The sequence below is a fragment of the Scyliorhinus torazame genome, chromosome 29 (genome assembly GCF_047496885.1).
Source record: "Scyliorhinus torazame isolate Kashiwa2021f chromosome 29, sScyTor2.1, whole genome shotgun sequence".
In the NCBI taxonomy this organism is placed as follows: Eukaryota; Metazoa; Chordata; class Chondrichthyes; order Carcharhiniformes; family Scyliorhinidae; genus Scyliorhinus; species Scyliorhinus torazame.
Window position 1 is genome coordinate 28830956 of NC_092735.1, and position 12340 is coordinate 28843295.

General features: G+C 55.0%; 1 protein-coding gene across 1 annotated transcript in view; it reads right to left on the reverse strand.

Moving 5' to 3' along the window:
• The window catches only part of LOC140404136 (SH3 and multiple ankyrin repeat domains protein 1-like), a 297425-nt gene that overhangs the window by 193417 nt on the left and 91668 nt on the right, over positions 1-12340 (reverse strand). The window contains 2 exon segments of the mRNA XM_072492552.1: positions 6334-6458; positions 8971-9053. Of these exon segments, the coding sequence (XP_072348653.1) occupies positions 6334-6458; positions 8971-9053 (208 nt within the window).

Genomic DNA, 12340 nt, shown 5'->3' on the forward strand with positions numbered 1-12340 from the left:
GTCTTTGTGAGTGCAAGTGTGAGTGTGTGTGAGTGCGTGTCTTTGTGAGTGCAAGTGTGAGTGTGTGTGAGTGCGTGTCTTTGTGAGTGCAAGTGTGAGTGTATGAGTGTGTCCAGCCTCGGGTCACTGTCTGTGCGGAGTCTGCACATCCTCCCCGTGTGTGCGTGGGTTTCCTCCGGGTGCTCCGGTTTCCTCCCACAGTCCAGTGATGTGCAGGTTGGGTGGGAATATGTGGATACGGAGATAGGGTGGGGGAGTGTGCCGATGGAGGGCTCTCTATTGGAGGTCCGGTGCAGACTCGATGGGCAGATTGGTCTCCTTCTGCACAGTAGGGGTTTTATGGATTATAAATGGCACTGGCGTTTTATTCCAGGTTTATGAGCTGAGTTTAAATTCCCCCAGCTGCCATGCTGGGGTTTTAACCCAGAATGAGCCTCTGCTTTTCGAGTCTGGGAGCATAACCATTCTGCTACCGACTCCCTCTGTGGGCAGCGTGAATCGGCGGACGGTCAGTGTCGAGGAGGAGTCTCGTTTCCCCTCCTCAATGCCCACAGGTGAACCGAGTTGGAATTGACTTCCTCTGGCATCAGACAGCAGGAGCAGCGGCACAAAACCATCAGAAAGGCCAATGTAGGGCCATCGAGCTGAGATGTTAACTCCAGACCCCACCACAGATGCTCCCCAACTCTGCCGAGCATTGCCACCATTTTCCGGTTTCTTTCCCATTATATTGAACAATGAAACGTAATTTATTTCAATTCGTTCTTGAGATGCGGGCATCGCTGGCAAGGCGGGCCCACCTCCGGTTGCCCTAGCTGGCGTGCGACACCTCGCAGGGCAGCTGAATCAACCTTGTCAGTGTGGGACGGGAGCTACCATATCGGCCAATTGGCGAACACTACTTTTCTTCCATTGACTCATCCGACGTGGGGTTCACCCATCCCCTCACGTGTCTCGCTCGGCCAACTCAGAAGGCATTCTTAAGCGTCAACCATGTTGCTGTGGGTCTGGAGTCACACGTAGGCCAGACCGGGTAAGGACGGCAGATTTCCCTCCATGAAGGAATGGCGATCGCCGATGCTTTCACCATTGGGCCTAAACTCCAGAGTTTAGAAGTTTTGAGTTCAAATGGCACCATTGGTCGTGGTTGGGATTTGATCCCGGGTCCCCAGAGCATTACCCTGGGTCTCTGGATTACTCTGGCTCTCTGGTCCAGTGACAGTCCTACCAGTACCTCCCCTGCCCCCCCCCCCCCGAGTGAAGTGGTCGGGTTACCAATGACAAACCGAGAATTTCCTGGCCCCTTTCAGTGAAACCAGCTGTTTCCATCCTGCGTTATTGTGTGAATTGACCTCTCTTATCAGACTAGGCCCCATGTCCAGGAACAAAGACTCCACCGTAACCAAGGCGACGTTGAGTTGAGGGCACCAGTTTTCTTTTAAATTCCCCCTTTCAAATGAGAACAATTTTCTCGCAGAACCTACAGGCCCAGATAAACCACGGTGTTCTTATATTAGAGGTTGTACGGTAGAACCTGCACTACAGGTTCACCTGGGCCCCTGCATGCTAGCTCCGCCCAGGAGCCGGGTTATAAATATGCGTGGCCTCCAGCTCGCAGCCATTTCGGCAGCTGCTGTAGGAGGCCACACTTCAGATACTAATAAAGCCTCAGTTTGAATTCAACTTCGTCTCCAGCCAAATTGATCGTGCCTCAATTTATTAGTATCAGATTCAGAAGATGGACCTCCAGATTAAACCAGGTCGACTGCAGCTGGATCCACACGCAAGCGACGCCAGAAAGGACTTCCAGCACTGGCTAGCTTGTTTTGAAGCGTGTATCAACGCGGCACTGACCCCTGTTCCAGAGGCTCAGAAGATTCAAATCCTGTACTCCAGACTCAACTCTAAAATCTTCCCGCTGATCCAGGATGCGCCCAATTACGCTGACGCTATGACTCGACGCAAAGAGAATTATGGGCAGAAGATGAACACGCTCTTCGCCAGACACGCGCTCGCAACGCGTACTCAACTACCGGGTGAGTCAATCGAGGACTTCTGGAGGGCCCTGATCCCACTAGTTCGGGACTGTGACTGCCAGGACGTTACAGCTAAGGAGCACTCAGATCTCCTTATGAGGGACACTTTTGTAACTGGGATTGGGTCCGATGTTATCAGGCAGCGGCTCCGAGGAGGGGCCATGCGCGACCTCGCAGAGACTAAAACACTAGCGCTTTCCATGACGGTCGCCCTGCGCAATGTACAGTCCTACGCCCCCAACCGCGCGGCCCACTCCTCCTACGCTTCATGGGCCCCACAGGCAGCCACCCCAGCGGGGGCGTTACCCACCCAATACGCCTGCGCTACGCGCCAGCCAGTGATCTCGGGGGGCCCCAATGCTATTTTTGCGGCCAACAAAGACACCCCCGCCAACGCTGCCCGGCTCGCGCTGCCCTGTGTAAGGCCTGCGGGAAGAAGGGCCACTACGCAGCGGTGTGCCAGGCCCGCTCAGCGGCAGCGGTCGCCCCCACCCCGCCCCGGTCACGGACAATGGGCGCCGCAATCCTCCCCTACTCCCCAGGCCATGTGCGAGCAATGGGCGCCGCCATCTTCTCCCCCGCACAACACGTGCGTTTCATGGGCGCCGCCATCTTGCTCCACCCCCGCAACGTGCATTCCATGGGCACCGCCATTTTGTGATCCCCCAGGACCTCCGGGCGCCACCATCTTGTCCACCCCGCAGCACATGGAGACCAACGGCGTTTCAGGACCCCGACGCAGCGGCTGCCTCACTACCCGACGATCAACCACGACTCGCATCCATGGTAATCGACCAGTCCCGACCACACACTCTGACCAACGCATCCACCAGCGTGAAAGTCAACGGCCACGTGACCTCCTGCCTACTGGACTCCGGGAGCATCGAGAGCGTTGTACATCCAAATACGGTAAGGTGCTGCTCCCTTAAGGTACACCTTACCAATCAAAGTATCTCCCTGGCCTCCGGATCCCATCGTGTAGCGATCCAGGGGTACTGCACGGTCACGCTCACAGTCCAAGGCGTAGAGTTCCACGGTTTTCGTCTCTACGTCCTCCCTAACCTCTACGCTGCACTTATCCTTGGCCTGCATTTTCAGTGCAACCTCCAGAGCCTGACTCTTAAATTCGGTGGACTCTTACCACCCCTCACTGTGTGCGGCCTCGCGACCCTAAAGGTCGATCCTCCTTCCCTCTTTACCAATCTAGCTCCAGATTGCAAACCCGTCGCCACCAGGAGCAGACGGTACAGCACCCAGGATAAGGCCTTCACCAGGTCCGAGGTCCAGCGGTTGCTTCAGGAGGGAGTAATTGAGGCCAGCAACAGCCCCTGGAGAGCTGAAGTGGTAGTGGTTAAGTCTGGGGAGAAAAATCGAATGGTCATGGACTACAGCCAGACCAACGCAGATCGACGCGTACCCCCTCCCACGCATATCTGACATGGTTAACCAGATTGCACAGTACCGGGTCTTCTCAACGGTGGACCTGAAATCCGCTTACCACCAGCTCCCCATCCGTAAATCGGACCGGCCATACACCGCCTTCAAGGCAGACGGCCGGCTATATCACTTCCTTAGGGTCCCCTTCGGCGTCACCAAAGGAGTTTCGGTCTTCCAAAGGGCGATGGACCGAATGGTCGACCGGTACGGCTTGCGGGCCACGTTTCCGTACCTAGACAATGTAACCATCTGCGGCCATGATCAGCAGGACCACGACGCCAACCTCGCTAAATTTCTCCGCACCGCCACTCTCCTCAATCTCACGTATAACGAGGAGAAGTGTGTGTTCAGCACAAACCGCTTAGCCATTCTCGGCTGCGTGGTCCAGAACGGAGTTCTGGGGCCCGATCCCGACCGCATGCACCCACTCATGGAGCTTCCCCTCCCCCACTGCCCCAAGGCCCTCAAACGCTGCCTGGGGCTCTTCTCGTATTACGCTCAGTGGGTCCCAAACTATGCGGTCAAGGCCCGCCCACTCATACAGTCCACTCATTTCCCCCTGACGGCAGAGACCCAACAGGCTTTCGCCCGGATCAGAGCTGATATTGCCAAAGCTGGAATGCACGCTGTCGACAAAACACTTCCTTTCCAAGTAGAAAGCAACGCATCAGACGTCAATTACTAGGGGGCATAGGTTTAAGGTGAGAGGGGCAAGGTTTAGAGTAGATGTACGAGGCAAGTTTTTTACGCAGAGGGTAGTGGGTGCCTGGAACTTGCTACCGGAGGAGGTGGTGGAAGCAGGGACGATAGGGACATTTAAGGGGCATCTTGACAAATATATGAATAGGATGGGAATAGAAGGATACGGACCCAGGAAGTGTAGAAGATTGTAGTTTAGTCGGGCAGCATGGTCGGCACGGGCTTGGAGGGCCGAAGGGCCTGTTCCTGTGCTGTACATTTCTTTGTTCTTTGTTCTTTACCGCCACCCTCAATCAGGCAGGCAGGCCCGTGGCATTCTTTTCCCGCACCCTCCATGCCTCCAAAATTCGGCACTCATCTGTCGAAAAGGAGGCCCAGGCTATCGTTGAGGCTGTGCAACATTGGAGGCATTACCTGGCCGGCAGGAGATTCACTCTCCTCAATGACCAATGGCCGGTAGCCTTCATGTTCAACAACACACAGCGGGGCAAGATCAAAAATGACAAAATCTTGCAGTGGAGAATCGAGTTCTCCACCTATAACTACGAGATTAAGTATTGCCCTGGCAAACTCAACGAGCCCCCAGACGCCCTATCCCGAGGTACATGTGCCAGCGCACAGGTAGACCGACTCCGGGCCCTGCACGACAGCCTTTGTCACCCAGGGGTCACTCGGTTGTACCACTTCATTCAGGCACAAAATTTGCCCTACTCCATCGAGGAAGTAAGGATGATCACCAACGACTGCCAGGTCTGGGCGGAGTGCAAACCGCACTTCTACCGGCCGGACCGCGCGCACCTGGTGAGGGCCTCCCGCCCCTTTAAACGCCTCAGCGTGGATTTCAAAGGCCCCCTTCCCTCCTCCGACCGACACACGTATTTCCTCAGTGTGATCGATGAATACTCCCGTTTTCCGTCAGCCATCCCATGCCCCGACATGACGTCTGCCACCGTCATTAAAGCCCTCAATTCTATCTTCACTCTGTTCGCCTTCCCCGCCTACATCCACAGTGATAGGGGATCCTCATTCATGAGCGATGAGCTACGCCAGTTCCTGCTCAGCAGGGGTATCGCCTCCAGCAGAACGACGAGCTACAACCCCCGGGGAAACGGACAGGTAGAAAGGGAGAATGGGACAGTACGGAGGGCCGTCCAGCTGGCCCTACGGTCCAGAAATCTCCCGGCCTCCCGCTGGCAAGAGGTCCTCCCTGATGCCCTACATTCCATTCGCTCATTACTTTGCACTGCTACTAACAGTACACCGCATGAACGTCTTTTTGCCTTCCCCAGGAAGTCCACATCCGGGGTGTCGCTCCCAACGTGGCTCACAGCTCCGGGAACCGTGCTTCTCCGTAAACATGTGCGGCTCCACAAGGCGGACCCATTGGTGCAAAGGGTGAACCTGCTCCACGCAAACCCACAGTACGCCTACGTGGCGTTCCCCGACAGCCGCCAGGATACCGTCTCCCTCAGGGACCTGGCACCAGCAGGTTCCGCCCCCAAACCACCCCCGGCGCCACCCTCCCATCCCCCGCCGCCCCCATCACCCCGCCGCCCCCATCACCCCCCTAGGACTGTCCGTCCTCCCCCTCCCCACCCCCGTTGATGAAGAGGATTTTGGCACGCTCCCGGAGTCAACTTCGACCACGAGAGCACCAACGTCGCCGGCTCCACTTCGTCGATCCCAGAGGACGATCAAGGCACCGGACCGGCTGAACCTCTGACCGGCCCACCGGATGGCCAGAGACATTTTTTTCACTGTTCTGTAAATATTAAAGATTGCAAATTGTATATAGTTATCCACCACCCCCGCCGGGCTCAATTTTAACAGGGGGTGAATGTGGTAAACCACTGTGTTCCTATATTAAGGGTTGTAAAGTAGAACCTGCTCTACAGGTTCATCTGGGCCCCTGCATGTTCACACCACCCAGGAGCCGGGTTATAAATATGCGTGGCCTTCAGCTCGCAGCCATTTCAACAGCTGCTGTAGGAGGCCACACTTCAGATACTAATAAAGCCTCAAGTTTGAATTAAACTTCGTCTCCAGCCAAATTGATCGTGCCTCAACTCTGAGCATCGCGACAACGTCCACTCAACACGGACACTGTCATCCACGAAATAGCCACAAGCAATGGTCAGGAGGAGAGAAAGCCAGCACTAACCTCGATCAGGAAGTCGCCCATCCGTAGACCTGCCCTCCAAGCCACTCCGCCCTCATCCACTGACTCAAGGTACTGAAGTGCGGGGAAGGCCGGTGTCGGCGTGAACTCCTCAATGGGTGTCTGGGCTGGAAGGACACGGACATCAAGCTCAGTAAAGCACGCATTGCAGAGAGACCGCCATTACTGACACAGCATCGGAGGAGCGGGGGGGGGCGGGGCTGGGCCTCACCTCGCGCTTTAGCCGGGGTCTGTGCTGGACTCTTCCCTGTAACCGAGCCTTGCCACAGGAGCATTGGGTGAAGACTAAAGGAGATTGAAGGATTCCCCCCAGACACTGCATCTTGAGATTACTGGGCTGATGTCATTACGCTGTGAATCTTTGTTACATTTGGCATTTTTATTGGCAAGTCGTTAGCTCAGGGTAATGGAATGGAACACTAAGTTTTAGGCATCTTCAAATCCCAGGACAGGTACAGCACGGGGTTAGATACAGAGTAAAGCTCCCTCTACACTGTCCCCATCAAACACTCCCAGGACAGGTACAGCACGGGGTTAGATACAGAGTAAAGTTCCCTCTACACTGTCCCCACGAAACACTCCCAGGACAGGTACAGCACGGGGTTAGATACAGAGTAAAGCTCCCTCTACACTGTCCCCATCAAACACTCCCAGGACAGGTACAGCACGGGGTTAGATACAGAGTAAAGCTCCCTCTACACTGTCCCCATCAAGCACTCCCAGGACAGGTACAGCACGGGGTTAGATACAGAGTAAAGCTCCCTCTACACTGTCCCCATCAAACACTCCCAGGACAGGTACAGCACGGGGTTAGATACAGAGTAAAGCTCCCTCTACACTGTCCCCATCAAGCACTCCCAGGACAGGTACAGCACGGGGTTAGATACAGAGTAAAGCTCCCTCTACACTGTCCCCATCAAACACTCCCAGGACAGGTGCAGCACGGGGTTAGATACAGAGTAAAGCTCCCTCTGCACTGTCCTCATCAAACACTCCCAGGACAGGTACAGCACAAGGTTACATACAGAGTAAAGCTCCTCCTGCACTGTCCCCATCAAACACTCCCAGGACAGGTACAGCACGGGGTTAGATACAGAGTAAAGCTCCCTCTACACTGTCCCCATCAAACACTCCCAGGACAGGTACAGCACTGGGTTAGATACAGGGTAAAGCTCCCTCTACACTGTCCCCATCAAACACTCCCAGGACAGGTACAGCACGGGGTTAGATACAGAGTAAAGCTCTCTCTACACTGTCCCCATCAAACACTCCCAGGAAAGGTACAGCACTGGGTTAGATACAGGGTAAAGCTCCCTCTACACTGTCCCCATCAAACACTCCCCGGTAAGTTTGATCCAGAATCAAACTCCTTCTCACTTGCCCCAAAAACCTCTCAATCCCGAATCATAAACACGATGCGTCAAACTAATTCCTCATCTTTAAGACAGAGATAGATGGGTTCTTGATTAATAAGGGGATCAGGGGTTATGGGGAGAAGGCAGGAGAATGGGGATGAGAAAATATCAGCCGCGATTGAGTGGTGGAGCAGACTCGATGGGCCGAGTGGCCTAATTCTGCTCCTATGTCTTATGGTCTTATGGTTTTCACCAACAACCAATGTGTGACCTTTCTAAGTGGTGGTGGCAATTCGGATCCAAAGTTTACTCAAACTGAGTTGGACCATTGAAATAGAAATGATATGCTTGCTCCCTTCCTTCAGAGGGAGATATGCAGAGGTTTCCTGGTTTGCCAATTTGCATTTGCACTGTAGGCAATGGTGCAAAAACCGTGCAAAGCAAGCGAGCCCCAAGCATAAAGCCAGTGTGAGAGGATAACTTCCTTTATAATCAGAACTAAGCCATTCAGTCCATCGACCGTCCGAAAGAGGTCAACACCCCCAGCCAACCCGCCCTATCCCCGTAACCTACCCTGCACACCCCTGAGCAATAGGGGGTCATTGATCATGGCCAATCCACCTGACCTGCACATGTTTGGACTGCGGGAGGAAACTGGAGCACCCGGAGTAAACCCGCGCACACACGGGGAGAACATGCAGACTCCGCACAGTCACCCGAGGCTGGAACTGAATCCGGGTCCCCGGCGCTATGTGGCGGCAGTTTGCAGAGAGAAAGTCGGGGCCGTGTCACAATCCCCCCCCCCCCCCACTCGCGAAGAAACTACAGAAGCTGAGAATGTTCTCCTTGGAACAGAGAAGGTCAAATGGGGATTCGACAGAGGTGTTCAACAGCACGGAGGGTAATTAAGGAGAAACACCCTGCCCCCCCCCCCATCCCCTGCCCCCCCCCCCCCCCACTCCACGACTGTCCCTCCCCCCCGCATGGCAGAAGTATTGGTAAGCAGATTTAAAATGGAAAAACCTGCGGGAGCTACGGGGAAGGAGTCGGGGCCGACTGGATCACACTTCCAAGGAGCTAGCAACGGAACGACGGACCAAATGGCCTCCGATTCTGTGCACATTCTATGGATCAGCGGCAAGGCCCTTCCTGTGGGCAGCTGTGCCAGGTGGAGGCTCGGGCGAGAGAGAGGCGTGCCCCTCCTCGCTTTGCCAACCCTACGCGGCATCGCGGCGGGAGACACAATCGCGCTGACAAAGCTCACCTTTCGCCCCTCGAAGCACAAATCCAAATCCTTCGCTGTCCTTTTTCTGCAGTAGGACTGTTTTTTCTTTAATGATGTAGTCACTGGAAGGGGGTGGGGTGGGGGGAGGAGAACAAAAAACAAGCATTACAGCTCTTCCAGAAAGCAATTTATTCGAACCGTCCTCCACCTGTTCCACGCCTCACTCTCTAGCCCCAGGCCATCCCACCTTGAGTTTCTGATGCCCAGTTCTCAAAGCGGGAGCGGGATTTACCTCTGGCCCATTCGCCCCGTCCACTTTCACTGATTTGTTTTTGCAAATTTCCAAAAACTGAGCTGAACTATTGCACCAAATTTGATTTTGCAAACAGATCATTTTCCCCCCTCCCCTCCTCACACACAACCATCCCCGTGTCTCCTGGTGTAACTCATCAACTTATTAACATTTACAGTTGCTCTGCATAGTACTGAGGAGGACTCACCAGGCGGTATGCACAGCAGGTAACCTTCTTGACACCTCCTCAGGCTCCTTTGTCAGCACCTTCCAAACCCACGACCTCTACCATCTACAAGGACGCGGGCAGCAGATGCAGGGGAACGCCACCACCACGGGGCTCCCCTCCTCGACTTGGAAATATATCATAGATTATCATAGCGTTTACAGCGCAGAAGGAGGCCATTCGGCCCATCGAGTCTGCACCGGCTCCTAGAACGAGCACCCTACCCAAGGTCAACACCTCCACCCTATCCCCATAACCCAGTAACCCCACCCAACACTGAGGGCAATTTTGGACACGAAGGGCCATTTATCATGGCCAATCCACCTAACCTGCACATCTTTGGACTGTGGGAGGAAACCGGAACACCCGGAGGAAACCCACACACACACGGGGAGGATGTGCAGACTCCGCACAGACAGTGACCCAAGCCGGAATCGAACCTGGGGCCTTGGAGCTGTGAAGCAATTGTGCTATCCACAATGCTACCGTCCCTTCACTGTCGCTGGGTCAAAATCCTGGAACTCCCTCCCTAACAGCACTGTGGGTGTACCTACACCGCATGGACTGCGGCGGTTGAAGAAGGCAGCTCACCACCACCTTCTCCAGGCCAATTCGGGATGGGCAATGATGGGCAAAATCTTCACAACGGAATAGCTGCTGGTAAAAGGGACTGCCTTGTCCTTTGTGACACTGCAGTTCAGTGACAGTACTGAAGGTGTGCTGCACTATCTGAGGTGCACTTTCAGGTGAGACATTATGTCAAGGTCCACCTCATGTGGAGATGAAAGACCCCTTGGCGTTATTTTGATGCACAACAGGGAAGCTCTCTGGTGAGCTGATCAATGCTAATCCTTCAATCAAAACCATTTCGAATCCATAGCATTCCTACAGTGCAGAAGGAGGACATATATCCCATCAAGTCTGCACTGACCCTCCGAAAGAGCATCCTTCCTAAGCCCCATGCCCCTGCCCCATCCCGTAACCCTGTGCATTGATCATGGCCAATCCATCCAACCTGCAAAACATTAGATTGTGGGAAGAAACCGGAGCACCCGGAGGAAACCCACGCAGACACAGGGAGAACGTGCAGACTCCGCACAGTCACCCAAGGCCGGAATCGAACCCGGGTCCCTGGCGCTGTGAGGCAGCAGTGCTAACCACTGTGCCACCATACCAAGTCAATATCAATATCAAAAACTTTGCATCTGTGGTGATCTGTATCACTGTAAATACACAAGGGGTTAATGTAAATACACTACAACTAAGTAAACACTAGAGGGAGCACCAGAGACATCATGACATGCAGACATACAGCTAATGAACACCTAGAATAGGACACGACCAATGGGCAGTCAAGACACCCAGAGGTGGCACTACCACAAGGGGGCAACCCATATAAAAGGACAGAGCACACATGGGGCGGGATTCTCCGATCCCCCGCCGGGTCGAAGAATCGCCGGGGGGCGGAGTGAATCCTTCCCCCGCCGGCCGCCGAATTCTCCGGCACCGGAGATTTGGCGGGGGATGGGAATCGCGCCGCGCCGGCCAGCGGGCCCCCCCCCCCCCGGTCCGCGATGGGCCGAAGTCCCGCTGCTGTAATGCCGGTCCCGCCGGCGTGAATTAAACCACCTCCCTTACCGGCGAGGCCAGGCGGCGCGAACGGGCTCCGGGGTCCTGGGGCGGGACGGGGCGATCTGGCCCTGGGGGGTGCCCCCACGGTGGCCTGGCCCGCGATCGGGACCCACTGATCCGCGGGCGGGCCTGTGCCGCGGGGCACTCTTTTACTACGCGTCGGCCGTGTAGGTCTCCGCGATGGCCGACGCGTAGGTGACCCCCCCCCCCGCGCATGCGCGGGGATGACGTCAGCAGCCGCTGATGCTCCCGCGCATGCGCGGACTTACGCCGGCCGGCGGAGTCCCTTCGTCCCCGGCTGGCGTGGCGCCAAAAGCCTTCCACGCCAGCCGGCAGGATGGCAACCACTCCGGGGCGGGTCTAGCCCCTAAAGGTGAGGGCTTGGCCCCTAAAGGTGCGGAGAAATCTGCACCTTTGGGGCGGCCCGACGCCGGAGTGGTTCCCGCCACTCCATCCCGCCGGGACCCCCGCCCTGCCGGGTAAGGGAGAATCCCGCCCATGTTCTTTCTCTTTCCACAGGCGACACTTAGAGAGTAGGACAGGGGCAGATCAGAAGCATCACACCCCCCACGTGGCTTAGAGCAGACTGGTTAGTTAGACTGAGTTACTATCGCAAGATTAGCAGGAGAGTCGAACTCAAGTCGGAGAATTGTGAACTGTTCAATAAATCTGTTAAACCTATCTCCAAGTCTGAACCTTCCTTTGTCAGAGCACACATCAAGGAATCAGCTTATGCTACATGAAGAAGCAGAACACAACAGCAGCCACACAATTTTCCCAATTTCCTGCATTATGAATTCCTAAGTCTACATATCATGATGGAAAATGCCGATATAAGCCGGTCACATTGCGATTATACAGCTCCTTCGCCTCCAGTCGAGCGGCTGCAGCACCATCACTGGTGTAATGTTGTAATTACAACGTGACGTTTACATCCAGCTTCCTGTACAAATGAGGACACAGAAAGTACATAAAAGTACGGACAAAATGCCTGATTTTGAAATGGGGAAGAAATGCTGACCATCTGTCTTGGTCCCCATTGGATTAATCACCTCATGTACAATGTCTGGGGGATTTCCTGAGAGCAGTAGACACTCTTACGCTTTTCCTTCAATGAGAAGACCAGGAGAGCTGTGCACAGTATTGGTCTCCCCAGAAGGAAGGATGCGAATGCTTCAGAAACAGTTCGGAGAAGGATTCCCAGGCTAATTCCAGGAATGGCCGGGAAGGCTGCCCTCCGAGGAAAGGTTGGACAGGCT